This window comes from Anoplophora glabripennis, unplaced genomic scaffold, assembly GCF_000390285.2.
Source record: "Anoplophora glabripennis isolate ALB-LARVAE unplaced genomic scaffold, Agla_2.0 scaffold17, whole genome shotgun sequence".
NCBI lineage: Eukaryota > Metazoa > Arthropoda > Insecta > Coleoptera > Cerambycidae > Anoplophora > Anoplophora glabripennis.
In genome coordinates, this window is record NW_019416231.1 from 477,936 (window position 1) to 503,242 (window position 25,307).

The following is a 25,307-nucleotide window of genomic DNA, read 5'->3' on the forward strand; positions in this document are numbered from 1 at the left end:
ACAGTCTAGTTATCAGGCAATCCTTATATCAGTTATTACGATGTACTAAATTGTGTTAGATTGGTAAAGCGATATTGTGATAATGTTTTTTAATAAATTTTTTCATTGGCTTCACTTCTGTTTTATTTAAAAAGTGAAATTTCGTTCATTGCGACAATCAAACTAAAACAACCTCGAAAATTTATGGAGCTAGAGATGAACTAACTGCAATTTTGAATTGATGAGGGCCGTTATAGTTCGCTGGAGTTTTTTCATTATTTTAAGAACTATAATATCTCTTCCAGAATATACCTTTCTTTTTTTATCAGGCGCGGCAAATACCTCTTCAAGCTTCTGTGATCCTGATACATGATCCATAAAATATATTCTTACAGAATCTTGGCAAAATTTTCATCAAAAAGTTAAATTTTGGCATTAGAAAATCTATCTTTTTTTTTTCAGGCGCGGCAAACACCTCGATATTCTGCTATCCTAATACAAAATTCCCGAAATACGTAAAATTTTATTAAAAGCGACAAAATTTCTTAAAAAATATCAGGCGCGGCAAATACCTCTTCAAACTTCTGCGATCCCGCTACATGATCCACAAAATATTTTTTTGAACAAAAAATTTAACAGAACATTTAACAAAGAATTCTTTCTCTTTTCCATAAAATTTAATTGAAATTGCTATTATTGTGTTTTGTTAAAAATTGACAAAAAATGGAACAAAAAATTCGGAAGTTAGGCGGAGGGGAAATTTTTTTTAACAGAAAATGTAACAAAAAATTTAACAAACTTCTCTCTTTTCTTTAAAATATAATTTAAACAGATGCTTTTATTTTTATTTAACACAAAAGTGCTCTGTAAAAGAGAGGGACAAAAATGTATTTACACGCCAGGGAAAATTTGAATCTGGCTTCTCCATAAAAATGTATGCGCTGCGTTTCCTTGTAGCCACGTTGATCGAAGCAACAACAAAAATATACTCCCAGCCCCAGACGATTTATTCAACGTCTAGGTACTGGGAACATACATCTTCGAATGTTGCTTCTTCTGACTGAATTAAAATAATGTTTATATCAGGCTCAGCAAAAATGTTAACTATATGCTTGTTCTTAAGTTTTCGCGAAAAACAGATATCAGAAGTGAATTAAATAGGCTTTGATTAGTTAAAGAGAATTTTTATGGAATTTTCCTAAGAAAAACATTTTCATAAATAATTTTCAGGGATGTTTGAATCTTCAATATAATTTGCGAGTAAATCAACAGTCGTTTTAGTACAGCCTTGCCTTACTCTTTTTTATGCACCACGTCACATATCTGGATCTGGGTCCGTTTAGTTGCTACTTAATTTAATATTTAGGGCAAATAAAACACTTTCATCTTTAAATCGTTGATTTATGATTTCATTGGTAGAATTTGAATTATTTTAACGCCTTTAAATTCCCGTTTTAGCGAAGTGATTAGCATGTGTTATTTCGTTTGGCTGACTAACGCAGAAATTTTAATTTGTTTTTCTTTTCACCTGCAGCGGGCAAATATTTGCGGTAATGTAAGCAAATACCGAGATTCTCGAAATAATGCACGACCGAGCTGGTTATCGTTTAAATATCGAAGTTCCGGTAATGAGTAATGGAATTCCACATACATACGGTGTGTAAACAAACACTGGATATAGTAAAATAATCAGTGGACCTTGTAAACATCGAGTTTTTATAAACAAAGCTAAAAAAATAAATATATCACTGTTTATCGGTCTGGATTGGATACAGTGACTAATTAATGTTCGCAACGTGAGACTGTTAAATATATATCCACAGGGCGATTCGGAGATAAGTTACAAATTACTATAACAGGTTATATGTATTTTAATTTACGTTTCTTTATTAACTTTTTAGATAGATAGAGCCAAAGCTCGTGAAAATACCAAGGATTTGTAAATTCAGTAAAAGTTTATTTCACTTGCATTAAAACATATACAGGATGTCCCACCACGAACTCCATCGATGGATATCTGGGAAACTGCTCGAATGATTTTTTTGAAATTGTGATTGTGTGATACGGACCGTGGAGCCTACCAAGCTAAAATATTTTCAAGGTCATCGTACTTCCGGTTATACCAGAAGTCGATACTAACTCTCTTATTTTAAATGGAACCCCCTGTATATTATTGAATTTTTGGAAAGAGCATCTATTTTTAAGTTGAAAACATATAGCACACTCCATACTTAGTATTGACCGTTTCCGAGATATTTTGATTTTTAAGCAAAAATTGAGAGATGCAGACTGTCAACAATATTTAGGTTTTCCCGTATACATTGGTTTATTTTTTTGTTTAAATTTGCCATTTTGTAGAGGAAGACCTAATTGATCGAATTTGACATTAAAATTTTCCAGTTTTTATACAGGGTGGTCGAAAATAAATTAACGAAAGTTCAGAAAATGTGGAAAACTCGAAATTTTTAAATGGAAACCCCTAATTTTTTTAACGTATTCGCATTCTAAATAAAATGAAAACCATTGCGTTTAGGTATAGGGAAACTTTAACAAACTTAATTTTAGTGCAGAATGCGAATACGTTAAAAAAAAAATAAGGGGTTCCAATAAATGGAAAAAATTTCCGAAACTCAAAATCCGTAAATTTTTTTTGAACAACCCGGAAAAAAACTGGAAAATTTTCATGTCAAATTCGATAAATTAGGTCTTTCTCTGCAAAATGTCCAATTTACACAAAAAAATAAACCTGTTTCCGGGAAAACTAAAATTTGCTGACAGTGCATCTGTCAAATTTTGCTTAAAAATCAAAATATCTCGGAAACGGTCAATCCTAAGTATGGAGAGTAAATATATGTTTTCAATTTAAAAATAGTTGCTCTTTCCAAAAATGCGATAATATACCATCCATTTAAAATAAGAAAAAGTACGATGACCATGAATTTTAGCTTGGTAGGCCCCACGGTCCGTATCACACCATCACAATTTAAAAAAAAAATATCCTTCGAGCGGTTTCCCAGATATCCGTTGATGGAGTTCGTTGTGAGACACCTTGTATATAAAGAGGTTATTATCATATTAAGCTAAAGAGCAACTGCGGGTTGCCAGGGTTGACGATCGTACCCAGACCTCGCTAGCTTCGCCAAACTCATAACATGGAATATCGGGGGTTAAGTTCGAATATCGCCGGAGAACGGCCACTTAGTTTCACTTTAACTGTTATGGCTGCCGTCCTGGTGGTCTGCGGACATGGTCATACTGCTTAGAAGTCGATGGAGTAATGTTTGAATTAGATTAATTTAGTGCGGATATTAAATATCTTATGTTTGTCGGATTTAATATTCAATTTTGTAACAATCCGGCATTGCCAACTTTTGTTATATTTTTATCGTTTATTCCATTTGAATTCCTCTTGTTTACAAATGAATGAAACTCGGCGTTTCCGATCTATTAAACCTAGTTATTCGAGTCGATCAGTTTTTAAGCATCTCCAATCTCTAACGCTGTTACAACCTCTTCGTCCGTACTGTCGCGTAGAAAGAAACAAGAAATTGCCTCCATTAAATCGAATAAACAAGGAGGAGGAAGCACCGATAGACCGGGCTCCAGACGCGGACGGGGAAGCAGAAGACGAGAAAAAGTGGACGAGCACATCCTGACCGGCGACATCTCGCATTCGAACGACGTCGCGCTCGGGGTGAGGGAAGAAGGGGCGCATCCGCGATCTGAGAGCAGTTGCACGTCTCTGGCTACGTCGTTCGCTTGGCTCCGGACGTGAAGGATGGTCGCGGGTCCCTCCCTCGCCAGAATGGCGGAGAACTACACGGTGGACGAGAGAAAACCGATGAATATGTAATTAGGCTACTTTTTTTATTTTGTTCGTGATATAATTTTTATCGTAGAGTTCTGAAGACGTAATAAAACAACGAAACGTCGACGAGTAACTAACAAACCTGAAATAATCAAATACTTATCCGGCTTTGCTACACAACAAAAGACATTTCCACGAAATCAATTCAACTATTGCGCGAATCGGGCCCCTACATTGTTACGAAGAGTTATAGCCCGAAATCCGTTTGGACGTGCATGTAACCGGCAATCTCGAATGCACTCCACCATCGTTGCAGCGATTTTCTCCCGTACGCGACGTACAATTCCAGCGAAATTGCACCCGGCGGTTACAGTTCTCCGCAGCGGAATTATTTATGGCGATTCTCGCGTTTCCCGGACGCCGCCGTGCGACACGGTATAAATCAGGGGAACCGCCGCGTTTCGGGTTGCCTATATAGCGGCGGGGCTATTGCCTAGGCGAGACGCTCCCGCGGGGCTTCGCCGAGCTTTGAGAACCGGGTCATATGCGGTGGAGGATGCCGAAGTCCGGGTTACAAGGCGGAGAGGAAAATCTAGTAATGGTGTCTTCGGGGGACAGTTGAAGGAAATGAAGTTGTGGATGTGCCTAGTCCGTGGAAGCTTTGACATGGCTACACATGTTCGTTGTAATTGAAACACGTCAAAAGAAAATAAAGAAATATTAGGATTGTATTAAAAATACGAATAAAAAAAATTTTCAGACAAAAGTTATTCAGGACAAAGGGAGTCACGTAACTACAATAATAACTTTGACCTTGCAGTAAATTTCCAAGGTCATTTGAAGGTCAAAGGTATTTTTTTAATGGGAAATCCTATTTTTGACGCCGGATTCGGAAATAGCGGGAAATTCTACGTCCGGACTGGTAGTTTAACAATTTTTATAGTGACCTTGGAAAGGTCAAATTAAGGTCAATTATTGAAAATTCGTTCAAAAGCTGTTTTTTCGAATTCTTGGTGGTTTCGTAGGCTTCGGAGCCAATGACTGACCATTTTGACCTTAATGTCAAATATGAGTCATTTAGAAGCAGTTTTATTAAATAAAAAATTTCACTTCTGTTCTTAATCATACTTTTAGCGTTAGCCAGAAACAACGACGTGGACGTAGTAAGTTCTGTTTCCATTGGGGTGCTTGTACAAAAATTCGAAAAAACGGCTTTTGGACAAATTTTCAATATTTGACCTTGATTTGACCTTTTGAAGGTCACTCTAAAAATTGTGAAACTACCAATCTGGACGTAAAATTTTCCGCTTTTTCCGAATCCGGCGTCAAAAATAGGATTTCCCATTTAAAAAAATACATTTGACCTTCAAATGACCTTGAAAATTGACACCAAGGTCAATGCTATTATTGCAGATAGATAACCTCCTTTGTCCTGAATAACTTTTGTCTGAACATTTTCCCTTTTATTCGGCTTAGCAACAGAGATATTCGGGTGCGGCGATTAAAATGAGCCACCCAGTATATTATCAGAAATATACAGGGTGTAAGAAATTTGACTGCCATTAATTCAGCATGAGATAGAGTAATTATAAATGAACAAAAAAGTTGTACGTTACAGGAGCGTAAGATTAACAGTTTTCAAAATACAGCGAGTATTAATATTGGGGAGTTTCATCACAACGTGACAACAGCGCTTAACCTGCTGATGCACACCACGTGTATACGCGTCTGACTTGTCCTACGGAAAAAATGTAAACAACTGTTATTGTGAAACATTTAGTAAATTTCAAGACAATTTTTTTCCAGTTTTTAAATAAATAACAGAATATGTATCGATTTTGTAGTACGAGGATAGTGTTGTGCTTAAATATTAGTTCGAATTTTAATAATTATGAATCTTTTAAAATAGGAACTTAGCTTTTAATCAAATTACGTGTTTGAAACGTATGTAATTAAAGTATCCAAAGATTCACGTGGTCCAAATAATCATACGCAATAAAAAAAATTTAGGGACTTACCAATAAGCAAAATTCAGTAAATTTTAAACGCACAAGCACAAAACAAACTACAACATATGCTCAAAATGTCCACCACCAGTTTTGATGCACACACGACACCTTCGAATCGCAAAAAAACACTCGGGCACGGTGCAATTCCAGATACCAACTGAATTGCGTATTGCTGGACACCTTAGTACCTCGTGTTAATCGCCACGCCGTTGTCACATTCTCGATTACGAATTTTATCGAATTTTAAATTTATTACAACGCTGATTATTTTTTAAAATTAAGTATAAAGAAGTTCAAAAAGTGATAAACATTGAATTTTATGTTGTTCTATGCTCGCACTTATGTCAGTATTCCTTAATTAATCGAAATTTTTTAAATCAAGTAGAAGATTTTAATCACATTTTTCTCGGAAGTAGTCGAGTTTAGGACCCATGTCATATAAGGTTTTTTTGTTTATTTTAATATATTCTATGGTCTGTTAAAATTAAGGCAGTCAAATTTCTAACACCCTGTATGGTGCACCTAATGTCATTACGACATCTGTGGTTTTTGTACAAAATCGTACGACTAATAGATTTACATTTGTCTGGACATCCAACAGTATCGTTTTCAGATTTGGTGCTTCCTATAGTTATAAATCATTTTTTTGTATATATTTTTTACTACTGGGAATATTAGAAGTCACGTTGGCCAGTTCGTCAAGGATGTCTGTCTGCGTCAACGGGCGTAAACATGGTCAGACTTGGTTACGCAACATCATGTAATTTAGAACAGGTTTTTCCTGGAAATCGCTAGTAGCTAACGATCACGTTCTTCTCATTTGTGTATTTGTAAGAAAAATGGTGGAAGAAGAAAAAAGACGGAATGCTTTATACTGTCCTCATTTGCTGTCTCTACAGAAATTTTATAAAACAAAGTGGATAAATAGCGTATCAGCTAGGCACTTTGACACTTCGGTGCTTGAATATGGCCCCGGTGTGGGAGAGAACGTAGTTATAAATACATCTGAGTTTATTAAAGATGTCCTGGTTTACATTTTTTGTACCTTTTTACACAAAACGTTAAAAATAACGAATTGTGAAAGGAAAACTACCCTAAATCGCAAACAAGGTCTATATTTCGGTGTAATCTGTACTCGTCGGCTAGTAAGTTTCATTTCTGGGTTAGAACATACTTTTGGGGAGTTCCTAATAGATCTGGCCCTGCGGCAAGACAAATAGGAGACCGTGGATTCAATAAACACCAAGTTGGGTGGAAGTTTCGCGGCAACGTTCTAATGGAGTGTTCGGTCTGCCGCTCAGCGGGTCTACTTGAACTCTATTCCCTCGCAAAGCGGAGTTTACGACCGATCGTGATGGGGTAAACAAATTTAGTAACGAGAAAACTTTGTTTCACCTTCTCCCAGCGTCGTCCGACGGTTTCATAACGCGCGCCGGGGGGAAACGATGGAAAATTTTACGGTCAATCTTCGAAGGAAGTTCTCGGGAAACTGCCGAAGTTATAGGGCGCGGCAGGTGGTTGATGGAAAATCGTTTTTATGGGGGCTGTGTGTAAAGTACGTTCATAGATTTAAGAAAGTGACGACATTCATTTAAATGTACGAGTCTGTGTACATCGATATATTTCCGCAAAAAATTAGGTTAGTGAACTTTGTTCTTTAGCAAAGGATGACACCGGTGAAATTTTTAGACGTGTAACTGGATATTCTGGCCAGAGAAAGTGTCTGCATCAATTACCGTTTTAGAACTCTTGTGTGCGTGTGAAATTACATAATCTAAAAGTAGACTAACGACGACTCTTGAGAGAAAGAACTTTCACCGAAGTAAATAACCATATAATGACACTCGTGGCATAACGCGAATAAAATGGTGAAATAGACACGAAAAGAGATAATTAGTAAAATTGTTTTCTAATCGAAATTTGTGTTTAGAAAAAATAGAAAGGAACAGGCGTCTACATGGTATCGCAGCCTCCTGGTCAAAGACTGGTAATTCGATCACGTCTATCGCACTATTATTACCGGGAAAATAGAAGAAACCGCCTAGACTTCCTAGTCAGATAGGGCACCACGTTGGCCAGTGGCGTGCGCTGGAATTTGTATGTGCCAGTAGCGAGTCGATTTGAAGATACAGAAATTCAAATTTCGATAAATATTGCTTTGTTCTATATGTCGGAGATATCTTTCTCACAGGCCGAGCAGAATTCTTTACTCAGGGAATACCCTTTTATAAATTGTACCTAGACCATAAAACTTAGAAATAGTTATTTGTGAATTAAGCCGATTATGTTATTCCCGAGTTTTATGATGGCAAGCTTGGGTTCGGAGGGACTTACGAGTCACTCAACGTAGCCGCGGTTAAAGGATAGATAGCATTTACCTTAAAATTACTTTATAAGGGAATCCCTAGGACATAACGGATTTGATTGGTTCATTTAAGAAAAATTTTGACCTGACGAGTGAAGAGAAGTACAGAGAGATGTACTGAAGACAGTTCTACTTGAGCATTGAAGAGGTGAATACACTGCTATTCTGTTGACCGTGGATTCGTTATCGGGCCTCTGGTTGTTGTCATAAAACACCTCGAGTACTTTATTTGTTACGTTTTATTTTTAAATTATTTTCATTTACGGTAATGCTTATTATTTCGTGAAGGTGAGTGACACGAGTTAGTGATATTAACGCCCAAGTTAGCCCTACGACTCCGACATATATTATAAACAGACCATCTGTCGAAATACCCCACTTCTTGGATGTGAGAGAGAGCAAGCTAATTTTTGCTGGAATAACTTACAGTACATCTCACATAATAAAAGTATAGATCTAGATCTGGACGAGGTCCGTAACATTTTCAAAATTGCAAAAATGTTTAAATATTTTAAATATCTGCAATTTTGAAAATGTTCCGGACCTCGCCCAGATCTAAGGATTTACACTTTTATTGTGTGAGTTGTACTGAAGGTAATCCAGAAAAAAATAGCTGGCCCCCTGTCACATCCGCCTTAAAACAGATCCGCCCTGATCTAAAAAACGTTTTTCATACTTATTAATTTATTTGGATGAATTGTTTCAATGATAAGACTATTTATCTTCGTGAATGCACATTATTAAAATAATGCGAAAAAACATCATAATTAGAAATACAGCTGTATTTTTTCCACTGTTATTATATTTTCTCTCAATTTATCCAGAAACTTAGCAGAGACTGACAGGTCCTTGTGTTTCTTTTTATAATTCGAAATAGTCGTAACAATAATATTCTGATGAGATTCCAGTGGTTTTTGTACTACTTTCTAGTACCGTATAATGAACGTTAACAACCCGCCACTGTCTTCCGCAGCTGGTAGGCAGGGATTTTCTGATTGAGTCCATATTAGACAGACGACACGCAGCACGCCCATAATACCGATCAGAAACTTGTTCTCGCCCGTGATTAAGAGTTGTTACCAACATACAGGGTGATACAACAACAATTGCACCCAAATATAATAAATTATGTTCCTCAGTACTAGGTACAAGGAAACCCGCGTGTTCTTTACCGCCCTGTACACGATACTAGAGGAAAATATCCAATTAAGGTCAATGTGAAACGGACCGAGAGAAACATAACACCGCTTCGAAAAAAAATATCGTTAATTATACACTAACGAGTATTTTGCATGCCTTATACAATCGACATTATTTTTTTCACAAACACCCACGCTACGTAAGCTACCGTGCCCGGTTGAAAAAAAAACGCGAGAGTGATTATAAAGGAAATAAAAGTGGCTATTGAAATGCAAGCAGTCATGGGTGAGGTATGCCAGCCTGCCCACGCGTTACACAATGTAATGCCCCATTAATAATCCCACTGTGTCATTCGATAGCGCGTATACAAGGTGGAAGCGGCGCACCGTAAATCATGCAGAAAAGGCTGCATGCAGGCTGCAGGGAAAAAATACGAAATGGGAACGTATTTCTTCTCCCCTAGGTGGTTGCGTCGGTAATAGATGGGTGATCGCTTGCAGGTGGAGGTCCACGCTTTAGAATCGTTGATGTTTCATACAAAATTGCTCACAACAACGCAGTAATATCTTAAGTGTACTTTTCGCAAATAAACACTTAATGACACGGACAAGGGTAGACGTTCGATCGCACCCCTTGATGGCTCCGCCAATTCCCGAAATGGATCTTTGTCGATGTTCTTGTCTTTGACCATCCTGACTATATGCGACCTCTGATGTCGTCTTGACCCGTTGTCGAACATGGTTAGGTTTTTGAATTTACGTTTATCACATCGTTCGTTGCTTGCGATCGATTTTTTTAATTCAGGACTGTTTTACTAGATAATTTAAAACATTGATGCAGAAGACACCTGCAGCATCTGACTCTGCAGGTGTCTTCTGCTTTAGCCGAGCTTTTTTGTACTTTATAGACAGTTCCAGCGACGGAAACCGAAAGATCGGTAAAAATCTAAACGCTGTCTTGAGTGGTTTGGGTGACTGCATTTAGCATTAAATTGAAATAAATAAATGAAACAACAAAGGTAACCATTATTCTAGACCACCACAATAGCCCGCAGAACGTCTCGCTTGTCCGCCACCGCCACAACAACGGCCTAAAGCCGCACCAGCTGCATTTCCAATTAGCCGAGATCCATTAAAACCAGGCCGCTGCCAAAGCAGCAGCGTTCAATGCCCAATTATTCGATCCGCGCTAGACTCGTCTCTGAGCGCCCCCATTGCGAACACACACACACACACACAACAGACACACACAGGCGGACCATGAAAGAGAAGCGCTAATGGCATATGCATAATGCGTCGTTATTAACGATCAATTTGGTTGCTTGTCTCGACGCCCACGTTGTTTATGTTGTGTGTGGCGGATAATCCGGTTAGCCGGGTCGAGTATAGGTCGTTGCGAAGTAGCTTGGGCAGGGCCAGGGTAAGCTGGAACGATTTTTCTGGTAGTTGAAAAGATCACTTCACAATCGGTTCCGAACGGCTTGCACTTCGTTCATAGAGTGAGTTATTAACGTTGCTGTTTCGTTGCGATTAAATCCAGCGTATTGTAGATTTATAGTTAAGCCGTTACTCTATTGGCCCTTGTTGGTACTGCCTATACTTAGCGTCACAGTAGGAGATTCAGTAAGTTGGTAACCGGTTCATGTCAAGATTGTCAAGGCAATGGACGTACAACTGTACTCTTTTTTTAATTACAAATGTTTCGACACCTTGATTCTGGCTTTTTGAAGACTAAATATGTACAGGGTGGTCAAATGAAAACAAAACAGAGCCAATTTCAGGAACTGCGTCAAGATTGTAAAAGAACACTCAGACCCGTCGATTTCAGATTAAAGGGGGATATTCTTTGCTGGTATTTTGGACTCCGCCACTTTCACCTCTAAGTAAAGGTAAGCATCACCCCAAAATATTTAAATGGCATTGGGGGTTGAGTAATATTTCTTTTGAAAGCTCTTACAATTCTCTTTACAACAGACTTTAAATATGATAATTCCGCCCAATACTTTGAAAAAAAATTACATTTTAAAATTTAAATTATGCTTAGTTGCTTACTTACTACTTAGTTGATTAAATGTTCAAACTGATGACCGCCCGCTTCCATACAAGAATAAAGATTTTGTTCGAAACGTTCGCGCACATTCCGAAGCATTTCCGGAGTGATTCGACGGCATTCGTCGACGATTCTTTGACGCAAATCTTCCAGCGACGCTGGCTGTGTTTTATAGATTTTACTTTTTAGGTATCCCCACAAAAAGAAATCAAGGGGCGATAAATCCGGTGATCGTGGAGGCCACTCAATGCTGCCTCTTCTCCCAATCCAATTCCGTAGAAAACGTTGGTCCAAATACTGACGGACAATTAACGCATAATGCGGAGGAGCACCGTCCTGTTGAAAAATCAAATGATCTTCATCATACTCTGGAACATTTTCAATAATATCAGTCAAGGCAGGGTCAATAGCGTCTTCCAGTAATTGCAAATACATTTGGCCAGTCAAATTACCAGGTAGAAAAAAAGGACCCACCAGCCGGTCACCGAAAATTCCAGCCCATACATTTAATTTTTCCGGTTGCTGTGTATGCACCTCGTGAAAAACTCTTGGGTTTGAATCGGACCAATAGCGGCAATTGTGACGATTTACCGTCCCGTTCAAGAAAAAACTGCATTCATCAGAAAAACAGATGTTAAAAAGGAACTGTGGATCGTTCCCTGCTCGCTCACTCATTATTTCGCAAAATTGCAAACGGCGGTCATAATCATCCTCATGAAGTTCCTGGACTAAATGTATTTTGTATGGATGGAATTTATTCTTCTTCAAAATGGTTTGTATGCTAGTTCGATTGATCCCAGACACAGATGCCAGCTGCCTCGTACTTAATGTAGGATCAAGATGAACTTGTCCCAAAACTGCAACTTCACTAGCTTCATTAACTATAGGTTTTTCAATTTCTCGTTTTTTATTGGGTAAGTTCCCTATCTCTCGAAATTTTTTTACTAACTCTAGAACATACTTCCTCCTGACAAGTCGATCTTGATGTTGTTCATTAAATAGCTGAGCTGTTCTATTCGCACATTTATTGTTCATAAAGCAAAGCGAAATGATATCTATCCTTTCCGCAATGGAATAAACCATAGTGTTTAATTTTCAAAAACACAATTAAATAAAATACCAACCAACGCTTCCAAATAATACTAGAAAATAATTTGGAATCCACTAATTTTACGTTCATTGTGTATGTATAGCATTCATTCCTGTTTTTACAATTGTGTTTTTTTTACGAAAGTGATAACAAATCGACAAAAACCAATGTAACGCAAGAAATACTAAATTTATACCATTGGCGTACTTAACTCGAATGACTGACATTTTTACCGTTAGGTACTAATTATTGTTTGTACATAAATTTCAACTTTAAAATCAAAATTCTTAATAAGTATTGGGCGGAATTATAAAATTTAAAGTCTGTTGTAAAGAGAATTGTAAGAGCTTTCAAAAGAAATATTACTCAACCCCCAATGCCATTTAAATATTTTGTTGTGATTTCACCTCCCTTGCTTGGAGGTGAAAGTGGCGGAGTCAAAAATACCAGCAAAGTAAAAAAAAATCTAAAATCGACGGGTCTGAGCGTTTTTCGACAATCTTGACGCAGTTCCTGAAAATAGCTCTGTTTCGTTTTCATTTGGCCACCCTGTATAAAACAATACTGCCAATGTACCAAAAATTCCTGTTCCTGTGTAACGGAATTAATAATAATAAAAAATAGTGAAAGTGTAATCTAAAACAAGTAAACGATGATTCAGCTTGTAATGATCACATTTTAACATAACGGAAAGTTTTGTTACAGTTTTTTTTAAGAGGGTATGATAACACTCGAGCTCATTCATATCAAAAGTCATCTTGAGGTCATATAGTGACTTTATTTTTAATTTGATACCATATATTGCTGCTACACAATAATTATTATTAATAATGTGTGTAAACATATTTCAATGTAATTGTTAAGAAACAAGAATCTCACTTTATTATTGTACAGGGTTAATTTATGGATTTTGAAACTTGATAGGTAAAGCTAAGATACCTACGATGAAATGTTGCATAAAAAACTGAACAATGTGATGTGTTTTAATTGAATTATTCGAGGGGTATGAAAAATATGTGTACATTCCTTGTTAACAAATAAATATATCACAAGATTTTTCCTTCTCTTTACCTCCCATATTCCTTCTTGTTTACTATTATTGTTTTCTGTTATTCAATATTCTCCTGTAGTCCTTGTTATTCCCCGCATATTCCCCTAGGAATTCCATCAATTCCCTCGTGGCTAACCCCCAATTATGTAAATACCGATATAGATAGGTGCAGAATTTCCCATTGCCCTATATTCTTTCTCACTTCATTTATACCGTCTCTGTTGCTTCAGGAGTGGGACTCATCACTGCCAGGGGTGAAAGACTACCCCGAACTCAGGTTAGCAGTAAAGCGTTGGACGGAACTACAGGACGGCCAGCGGATACTGTTGACTACGCCCAGCGTCCTCGTCGGATACCGGGTGGAGGTTTACCGTGCCGAGGGCACCACCCAGTGGTACACTGCTGTGATAATCGGTTACAACGAAGCTACTAGGGTAAGTCGCCCCCCCGAACAGTCGAAACTCAATTCGCGACCCCTAGAGGCCGAGCTACGAACTTGAAAACTATTTTCAGCGGTTTCTCTTGGTCGATTTATTAATCAAAAATTTTTTTTCGAAGTTGTAAAGCCTAAACTTTCCCTAATATCGTACCTCGCCGACCTTAGTGGGACAAGTTGAGAATGGGATTCCATGGGCGTATCATTTTTCAGAGATTCAAAAATTATTAAATATAAAACGACTAAATTTATAAAATTGACGTATTGGCTTCTTAAAACGTTTTTATTCCAAATGTGGCAAAAATGGTCAATTAAGTAAATCAAAAAGTAAAAATCAAACGTTGTTTGAAATTTATTATGCCCAAAGAAGACAGCCTGTATAAAATAATGAATATCAAAATTTTAAAAAAGTAAAGTGTCGAAACTCTGGTATTTTATCTCAGTTGAAAAGCGTATTTATTCAATTCCGAAAAGTTTTTACATTTGGGGTATCACTTCAAAGAAAATTCTGTTTACTGTTCCCGTCTACCAATGCCTAATGCTTAATGTCATCCTTTCAAATACCGAAGAAAAGTCTTTCCTTCAGTTTAATTGGAACCCTTTTTGCGAGATGAGACTCGTTCCCTTTGAGAACGAGCCGGTTCCATAAATCACCTCTCCCCGAAGAAATCTCATAATTATATAATTTATAAGAGCGGAAAAACAAAATGGAAACGCTCCTACGGACAAAAACGGCGGTCCGGCATAAATCCTGCTTCGGAGTCAAACCGAGAGTTCAACTTGAATTCATTAGAAAAGTTTGCATTGAAAAAGTTCCGGGGCAAATTCGTTATCAAACTTTGTTTAATGGGGATAGTTCCGAGCTCTCGCACGTAATGCGGCAAGGCGGACGTCAGTGGCGTAACATATCGCCAACTTTAATTTGGTTTGGGTCTACGGAAGGGGAATCTATTTTAGTCTTTATATTCAAGAACACTATAGTGTAATCTCTGGGAATGAAATCTAATCTGTATAAAAAACGACACTTATATAAATGTGCCAAATCAGAATATACACTTTAGTCTTTATGTTTGAAGACTAAAGTGTTAACATAAACCAACTTCCCTCTCGAGGCTAAGGAATACACTTAATTCCCTTGTATATAATATGCCTTTCATATTACGTAAAGTGCATATTTTCATCTACATAGATTAAATGATGCACTTTAGTCCCTTGGTATAACCGAGACTATTTAATATTGTTTAATTAAGTATCTAAAAAATACACTTTAGTCCCTTGGTATACGATATGCTGTTTAGCATTTTATGATCAAAATTAATAAAACGCAAAATCCCTGATGCTAAAGTGCATCTTTTGATCAAGAGAGATTAAAAGAAACAATGTAGTCCCTTGTTATCTAATACAGTATTTAGTATCTAAAATCTAAACATCAATGACACTAAACTGCATATTTAGGTCTCGAAGCTATTACTCTTTAGTCCTTTGGTATATGCCATTTATTATTTCATTATTAAATTTAATTAAACGTAAAATGCCTATGAAGCTAAAGTACATCTCTTGACTCCATAGATTAAAAGTCACTTTAGTCCTGCTGTTCGCCATACCTAGCACCCTGTGACCGGAAACAACTAAAATTAAAGTAACTTTGTAAAATTTTCGAATTCCTGTGAATATCTTTCCTTCCTATGCGAGCCGCCGCCGCTGCCACGCGCTCGCTTCCCCGTCCGCAGCCTCCACCTAGGAGCGAGCTCGGGAAACAGAGGCCGTAACTCACAGCAGCCGAACTAAAGTGGAGGCCGAGACCGCAGAATGGCAACAAATCAAATTCCTGGGCCGGGGGAGGCGGCAACTCCACCGTCCTCCGTGGGATAAAACCGGGAGAAGTTTTTTATGCCGGAACTTCGGCGGATCGATGCCGCATGAAGTGGAGTTTAACGAAAAATATCGCCCTGTTTACTCGGGGATTAGGTTATCATGCTTTCAACTTTTATTTGACTTTGCGAACGGTAATTCCGTTAAAAGTTTCCATCCCCGGGCTCGCAAGTCCCGATCGGAGATGTTTGCCCGTAGATGGAATCAGTTCCCGGACGAAATTTTTGTTTTATACTACTTCCGTGCGGACTCCGTTGAAAAATGTATGTTTGTCGACTGCCGACTTTACGGAAGTTCGGAAAGTCACCTTGTTCGGTTGAAATTGAATCTTCGTTCGTCTGGTGGAAGTTGTACTAACCAGTACATTGGCTCTATACGTATATTTTTAACTATTAACAAGAAATAACTTGCCCTTGAATGAGAAAGGTACTTTACGCACTAAAGCGTAAAGTTAGTATTTCATGTACAATGCTACAGCAAATATATTTTTATTCATTTCCTTCAATAAAAAAGATAGTGCGTAGTGTACAGCGCGCGTAATGTAACCATTTTACTCGCGATAATACAGGAGATATATTTTTCAGCATTAATTTTTATATCCTTTGTAGTACCTATTGAATTACAGTTAGAATAGTTTATAGTTGGTTTAAGTACTGAAAACAGGTACTTTACGCACTAAAGCGTAATGTACAGTTAGCATTTTATGCGCAGTAATAGAAATAACATATTTTTCAATGAGTGGGAATCGATCCTTGAATTAAACAAAAAAAAAAATGCGTAATATACAGAGTGCGTAAAGTTTGTATTTTACGCGAGGTAGCAGAGAAAATGTATTTATTAATATTAAGAGAGTGAATTTTCTCTTGACTGAAAAAAGGTCTTTACGCAGTAATGAGCACTGTACAGTATGTATTAGCATTTTACGCACGATAATGCAGAAGACATATTTTTCAGTGATTAATTTGTATATCCTTTGAATTACATTTAAAATAGTGATATATAGTATAAGTACTGACTGAAAAAAGGTACTATACGCACTAAAGCATTTTATGCGCAGTAGTAGAAAAAACATATTTTTCAATGACTGGGAATCTATCCTTGAATGATAAAACGGAATGCGTATTGTACAGCCTGCGTAAAGTTAGCATTTTACGCACGGTATCAGAGAAAATGTATTTTTCTATTTTAATGAGCGAATTTTCGCTTGACTGAAGAAAGGTACTTTACGCAGTAATGCGTACTGTACAGTATGCATTAGCATTTTACGCGAGATAATGCAGAAGATATATTTTTCAACATTAATTTTGATATCCTTTGTACCTATTGAATTACAGCTAGAATAGTAGTACTTAATTTAAGTACTGACTGAAAAAAAGATACTTTACGCTCTAAAGCGTAATGTAGTACAGTTAGCATTTTATGCGCAGTAGTAGAAAGAACATATTCAATGAGTGAGAACTTATCCTTAAATGAAAAAACGAAGTGCGTAATGTACAGTTTACGTAACGTTAACATTTTACTATTCAAAATTCACATTTTACATGATTTTCGAAGCAAGCGTTGCGGTAAACAAAGCAGTGGCGGTAGTGCTCTGAAAATCAGGTCAGAAGTGTTTTCTTTTATTTAGAGTACATTTGTATCTACCATTGTCGAAATTTCAAAGGAAATTCCATCTCTAGCTATGAAACAGAACACAATGAGATGGTATTAAATTCATACATATTACGGCATATTTCCTATTCCTAATTCCAGCTGGAATCGATCCTGATTTACACGTTTTTGTACTTACTGGGCACTGTCCGTCAGCAAGCGATCATATTAAATGCCTTTTTGAACTGGACAGCAGTCTTCACTAAATTTATACGAAAGAAATACCTCAAGTTGTTCACAGGAAAACTTTGACCTCGATAATTTATTTGCATAGCGAATCTATACATATATTTATATGTATACATGGCAATGTTTGCATAATTGACGAGAGTGATATTTTTACTATCGCATTTAATGACCAACCACTGAAAAGAACTTTGCTGTACCTATTTATGGTTATGTAAGATTAAAAAAAAATTGGAAAGTATGTTAAAATTTTTTAACTTGGTCGATATGCTTATGCGGCAGTCGTGAATGGTTTTCTATGAACCTACTTTATTTACGGTTCGTTGTTAAGGCTTTTGTATAAGTGTCACTTTATTTTCATAAAATTTAAATCCGCGACAAAAACATGCACACTTTTCTACTAAGTTCAAAGGTTTAAAGGAACCAGAAGCCTCTTGTTTTTAACGATGTTACGAATACAATCGTGAATTTGGGTTGAAAGGAAGCTCATTACCATTTCAAAGCACTGATTAATTATTTATTTGAAATTCGCATAAATTTTCAATGTCTAACTTGGTGCGAGCTATTTTTAACCCGGTATTTTCCACGTGAAGTTAGTTTTCAAATGACGACGATTTAAGAAGAATTGCAGTGGGAATAACGAAAAACTATTATTATTAAAAATTGTGTTGAACGAGCCGATAAATATTTTAAGTACATATCTTCAAAATAGTTTTGATGGCCTACATTTCATCTCGAGTATTGTCAAATGAATCGGTGGAACGAATCGACATTCCCAATTTTTCGAATTTTTGGCACACGTGCGGGATCAGAGGAATCCACCACACGCCAACTATCTGTTTTTAGACGCCCGGTCGCAAAAGTGACGGTCTATTAATAGACTCTATTTTTACTCCGCGAACGCATATCCATCATAAAAAAAAACTTTAATGGCTTATTGTGAAAACGTAAACACTCTGTCGATTAGATAAAAAAAGGTCAAACGGGCGAGTTACACCACATATTTTAAATATAATTGCCAGACGACACAATTATTTTTATAAGCGAGATAAACAATCTTATCTCATGTCAAGAAACTGTATGGATGCATCGGGTCGCGACCTACACTATCTCCGTCTGTTTGTTTATTGTTAATCATCGATAAACTGCGCCTCGAACTTATCTTTATTACAATGTGCGGTGGATATTTATTGGTATGCGTGGTGTCGACTGAAACAACACTGCAGTAAATTTTAATTTCATCCGCATCGTTGACCTACATTGTTCCGTAAACCGTTCGAACTTAATTTTGGCCAAATAAAAAAATGACAGTGTAAAGCAATTTTTAAATTGGATTTGTAATTTGTTAATATGCATGATTGTTTCGTAAAAGTACTGTTCAAGGCCGTCAACAGTTACAAGTCATATTAAGACCAATAGTTAATTTCATTAATTCGCCTTGTAATAAATTGACAAAATATTGATTGGAATTTATCAAACCTTTATTTGGATATTCGATTCATACATTAAAAATAGTACCTAAACATCTTTTGGAAAAACTTTCTTTAAATAATTTTAATACTAGTCACTTAATGGTGAGTTTTGATGTGGTTAGTCTATTGACTAATGTACCTACCAGTAGATAAAACATTGATCATGATAAAAAATAAAGTAGAATTAACTTAAATATAAGACGTATAATGGAATTATTGAGTTTATTAATTTTATATCAACAAGATTTCAGAATGGCAATGGGATCTTCATTATTACCAATTTTAAGTAACATTTTTATGGATTTCTTTGAAGAAAACTATGTTGACAATTCAAAGAAAAAGCACTCTATTTATAGACCAATCAATAAATCAGTGATTTTGTTAGAAAAGTGTATACTAGTAGCAATCGGACTGTACCATCATATAAAAGACAGTCTAAGAAAATTTTTTTATACAAACATGGGTCGAGAAATGCTTCCTAAGGGAGCTAGCTACGCCCTCTTCAATGGGGCCTCAAAAAATTCATTTTTTTAAAATATTTCCGAAATGGGTTGAAGGAAAATTATGAATTTTTAAATTCTTCAAAGGCCATTAAAAGGGGAAATAGATAATAAAATTTTTAAAAAATTCAGGGGCGTCTCAATTAGAGGGGTCGTTGGCTGAAATTTGCCCAATTTATTTGCTTTTCGAAATTTTCAAGTTCAGATGCCACTTTTTCGATATAAAACAACAATTAAAAATTTTAATAGAAAACTCAGATCTATCAAATTTTACTGTTCAAAGAAAATAGCAACGTAAAAAATTTTACTCCAGCCCCCCCCCCCCCCCNCTTGATTGGGACGCCCATAACAAACTTTTCCAAGAACTTTTGACGTTATTTATTACAATGTAATGTTAACTTATCAAAATTCATAATGGTACATGTTCCTATTTTAGCCATTCAAGAAAATTTCTTTGATTTTATTAATGCTTTTCTCGGAAATGGAGCATTTATTCGAAAGAAATAAAGAGTACCTTTTTTGTGGAGGAAATAAAGGTCTGTCATATTATGTCAGCCTCCGAATTTGAAAATTTCGACAAGCAAAAAAATTGGGGCAAATTTTAGCAAAATTTCATGATGATCTATTTCGAATTTTAATGAGCGTTCATGGTGTTAAAATTCATAATTTTATTTATACAATTTTAATACTATACAGAGACAATTTGTATAAAATCGAAATACGAATAAAACGAGAGGTCGATCGATCCGATCGGATAATTAGAAACGAAGAAAACCAGGTAAACTCAGAAAATTTAGCGTTTTTTTAAAATTCATTACTCCGCCATTTTTGCAATTAGGCCTTTTACACCATTGGGGAATTAAATATATGTATTTCTAGATAATATTAATAACAAGGAACCAACAATTTACTTTGGAAATGGAGAGCAATGATTCAGTACCCTTTCTAGACATTTTAATTTAAAAGAATGGCAATTCAAACAAGTGTTTATAAAAAATCAACTCACACTAACAAATATCTGAATTTTAACTCAAATCATCATACTAATATAAAGACAAGTGTATCCAAAAGTTTGTATGATGGGGCCTAATTGATTTCCTCAAAATATTGAAATTTTTAATAATGAGTTAAAATTCATAGAATAGAACTAATATACTAATAAATAATAATCAATACCCTGAGAATTTTGTTGATACAGTTTTTAGGAATATTGAAAATAAGTCAAATTCTGTTAGACAACAAAGAGAAATTATGTCCACAATAAAAAATACCTGTGACCTACCTGTACATTCGGAAAAATTAAGGAAAAGCAAATAAATTTAGATAGTCAAATCTATCAAAGCGAAAAGTCAAAAAAAAGGCCAGAAGACGAAAACAGTGGATTTTCGAAACGTTAACGACCTTTTTAAAATATGCTTTGTTAAGTGATACTTATTTATATTTTTGTATTTTCTATTTGTCTGGTTTTTTCATATAGAGATTTTTTTTTTAGGCAAAACTATACCCAAAAAATAAAGAGAAAATGAAAATCATGTCACAAATTAATAACTTCAGACATCATATAACGTAAAATGTTTATTTTACAACGTATTTAGCAGATTAAGGGACAACGCTTTTAGTATTCCTTAGCAAACATCGCCGGAATATGATCAAACAAAAACAGCGTACGCACGACCGTTGTATCCGGGTCATTGTTTGATATTTTAGCCTGCGAAACCGATCCCGGTGGGTCGTTAAATTCCGCTAAAAATTCTCCCCCAAACCAGACTCAATTAGCTCGGGTTATGAAAGATCCTGGCCGCTCTCCAACACACATTAAAATTTTTGTGTCGGCAGTCCAAAGTTCTCCACGACTTATATTTAGATTTGTATATTTACACTTAGTTGCGTACATTCGTAAATGAAATACGACCAGCGGAAAATCCACTTTCGAGAAGGACGGAAGGCGAGGCGCTCTCCAAATCAAATTAACGTTACGGGACTATTTTTAGCGCACGCTTCTCACAATTAGGAAATAAACGAAATATTGGATTTTGTTTTATACAGGGATAATTGGAGATCCCTGATTTCAAGACGGGATGAAGAGCCCAGCATGCCTTATTCGAATCTTTCTCCATTCATTTTGTTTATTCCAGTATTTTAGAATGCCTTTGAAGAATTTTGAAGATTGATTAAGCAAAATCTTTGAAACAAAACACACTAAAAAAGCAAGCAAATGGAAATTAGATGTTATTATTGGTATTGTTACCTTTTATACATGGGTCATCATAAAGCAGTTTATCTCGACAACAGCCGGGTTATTCGCCAGATGAAACAAATAACAAAGTTACTGTTCTGTCAATAAAAACAAATAAATACATTACATTATCTCAAGGGCAAATAAACAATTGGCTGGCGCATTCCGTGTGAGTAGCTGAGGTTTGATTCAAAGCAACCACGATAGTTTTCACTTCATAATAAAATATATATTCATTCCTATTATTACAATACTTGAAAAATAAACAAGTGTTACACAAATATAACAATTTAAAGGGAGGAACGACCACTGTAGTCACAAAGAGTGACAGTGTGGTGTGGATTTTACGATAGCTCGGTGATTGATTCGTTATTTTTTGAAAGTGAGACTAGAAACGATCTGACTGTTAATGGACAACCATATCGAGAGATGCTATTGAACTATTTGGATGGCATGGATTTGGATGACGTGGTTTCCAGTAGGATGGTGCCACCTGACGTACGACACGTGCAACTATCCACTTGCTACGGCAGAAATTTAATGGATGACTCATCTCACGTAACAGTGAAGCGACTTCTGCTATACGCAAACATTACAAGTTTTGGTAGTGAACAAATAAACATTTAAAATAATCTCGTTTATGTTCGATGCAAAACGAGTCGGAAAGTACCGTGTGACTGCCCAAATTAAATTGAACAGATCTAAGTAAACCTAGTTGCAAAAATAAATAGAAAACTGTTTACGCATACCTTTCGGTCTGCCTGGTTTCTCAACGAAATTATGTGTGCTCGAAATACACTCTTTTGCTTTGAAATTTTGATATTCGCTCAAATTTAATTGTTTTTGTAGACAACGTCTCTCTTGATAGAGAAAATAGGCTCCTATTACAGACCTTGATTATAACCCTTGTCTTATTAGCCGCAATAGGCCCTGTTCTCATAGAACCATAAAAAAAACCAGAAATGTCAGATCCGATCACTCGGCTCCCATTCTAACACGGGTCCACTTGTATTTCAAAAAGCACTTCATGCGGGCTTTCACGAACAGATGTTACTTACATGTTTTTTTCCATACGTACTATTTGTTTAAACAGCGATAAGCCTTATCCGAGTTGCACAATAGAATGTTGTTTGCAGATGGGACGCGCAGTGACATATTTCTGCAAAGCAAATAGATTTTAATCAGAGTTTAGTCAATAATCGATGCTTTATCGGTTGAGATAACGGTTAATTGATGCCGGCTGAAATTCGTGATTTCGCTGGTCGCGGTGATCGGTATATGTAGACGTTGCGGATCTTTGATGAGAATCTCTCTTCGTATTCACGAATGGCCGTCAATTTATTATCAAGACAATCAAGTAATTTGTACTTTATTTTTGAAGACCAGGGCGGATGTGTTTTGAGGTGGATGTGAGAGGGGGCAAGAAAATTTTTTCTGGATTACCTTCAATACAACTCACATAATAAATCCCTAGACCTGGGCGAGGCCCAGAACGTTTTCAGGAATGCAAAAATTTTAAAAAAATCCTAATTTATCTCAGTTTTTTTTACTTATTTCTTGGAACGTATGCATTTTGGAAGAATATTATAGAGAAAAAAAGTTTAAATTTATTACCGATGTTGCAAAATAGTAATAATTGATGAAAAATAATAAAGTTTTTTTGGCTAAATGTTTTAAAATATTTTAATTGCTCCGAGGGTATTCTAACTTCGGTAAAAAAAACTTTAGAGGATAAAAAAACAACACACTAAATTTAATTAAAATGGGGGTTCGATAGTTTTCGTAAAACAATTTTTTGAAAAAAATTTTGAAATAAAATTTTCTAATTTTAAAAATATTGCACAGCCTCAAATAAAGCATCTAGATACTTGAAAATTTTTTCACATAGAAAAGACCGCTCAACCTTTCAAATGGTTTTTGAAAATTTGAAATTGGTTGATTAGGACGGCCACAGTAAATTTTTGAAGTTAATACTTTTTTTATTTTTAAACAGTTAGATTACATTTATCAATTTGGAATTTAGTTTTTTTTTAAGTTATAAATTTTAAGTACTATTTTTTCTTAATTTTATCCGTATTTAACAAAAATTTAATTAATTTAGTTAATTAAATTAAATTAGTTCACTTAATTTCCTAATAAATTTGTTTAATTTGTTAAACAAAAGTTATTTAAATAATTGTAATAATTATAACTTAATACATTCATATTCAGTGTTGAAATATATACGTAAACAATTTTTTTCATTGAAAAAATGCTTATTGTATAGGGTATAGGGTAAAATATACAGTAGGTATATTTAATGCATAAATAATAAACTTTATAACAAAATATGTGCAAATTCAGATAAATAGGTATTTTTTAAAATTTTTTAAATATTTTTGTAATTTTCAAAATGTTCCGGACCTCGCCCAGATCTAGGAATCTACACTTTTATTATGTGAGATGTACTTAAGGTATTTCAGCAAATATTAGCTTGCCCCTTCTTACATCCAAGAAGTGGAATACTTCGACAGATTGGTCTATTAAGGTAAACATTTTCCTAAAATTCCTATCAAATAAAACCTAACAATATTCTTCGATACCAAAAACTCTAAGTATGCAAAAGATACACACTCAAGCCTCCTAACTACTGATATTAGAGAAATGCCTTCACTTCCTTAGCCAGGAATTTTTAACTTGCCCTCTTTGTTCTCGGGTAAAAAGAACCTAATGCTTGTGCAATTTTTTATTATAATTTAAACGAAGAAATTCTGCAATCCCGAGGGTTTGTCTTTTAAATTCTTGGGATTAAATGCCCTGTTAATCAATTAGATGTATTTTTGTGTTTGATATATGTCAGAAATGTTTTTGGAGAATTGAAATGAAACATCGCTGTAAAAGTAAGACACTCTGTTTTATTGCCGCGGTGCCCAGAGATCGACATAAAGCACGCGGAAAATAATAAACACCGATTTAATTAACAACTTTAAAAAAATCCTCGATACTCCAGTTTATTTACATGCCGGCGTAAATATAAATCCGGTATTTTTACGGTCGCCGACGAATTTATGTGTTTGTAAACTCCGCTGGCAAAATTCCACCATTAATATTTTGATTTACGGGATGTAAAGCGCTAAAATAAAATCACCGCTCGTCCCGGCGTTTTTAAATATTTATTGCGGGCCTGTGTTATGACTAGGAGTACGTGTAACATTATGCAGAGTGCAGTTTTCGTAAAAAAAAACCTGGACGTACATCAGCGGCTTTGCCGCGGCAGTGGTTCACCGTGCCAGTTGTTTCAGGAGAATAAATTTGTGTTTATATTGTTGCCAGCTCACAAATGTAAACAACTTTTATTTTACAAAATTTAATTATAAATAATATTTCTTAATAAACTGAAGTTATAACGTTAGCATCTACTTTCTTCGGCAGATCGAGAAAGAGTATATGGTATATCGTCCCGATGTTGATATCCCGCGCCCAAT

The 25,307-nt window shown here is 35.7% G+C and overlaps 1 protein-coding gene across 8 annotated transcripts in view; it reads left to right on the forward strand.

Annotated features, from left to right (window-relative positions):
- LOC108917842 (probable JmjC domain-containing histone demethylation protein 2C) overlaps window positions 1-25,307 on the forward strand; it is a 322,212-nt gene that overhangs the window by 94,930 nt on the left and 201,975 nt on the right. For all 8 annotated transcript variants that reach the window (XM_023455245.1, XM_023455246.1, XM_023455247.1 and 5 more), the window contains one exon: window positions 13,722-13,925. In XM_023455245.1, the coding sequence (XP_023311013.1) occupies window positions 13,722-13,925 (204 nt within the window). The remainder of the gene's footprint in view (window positions 1-13,721; window positions 13,926-25,307) is intronic.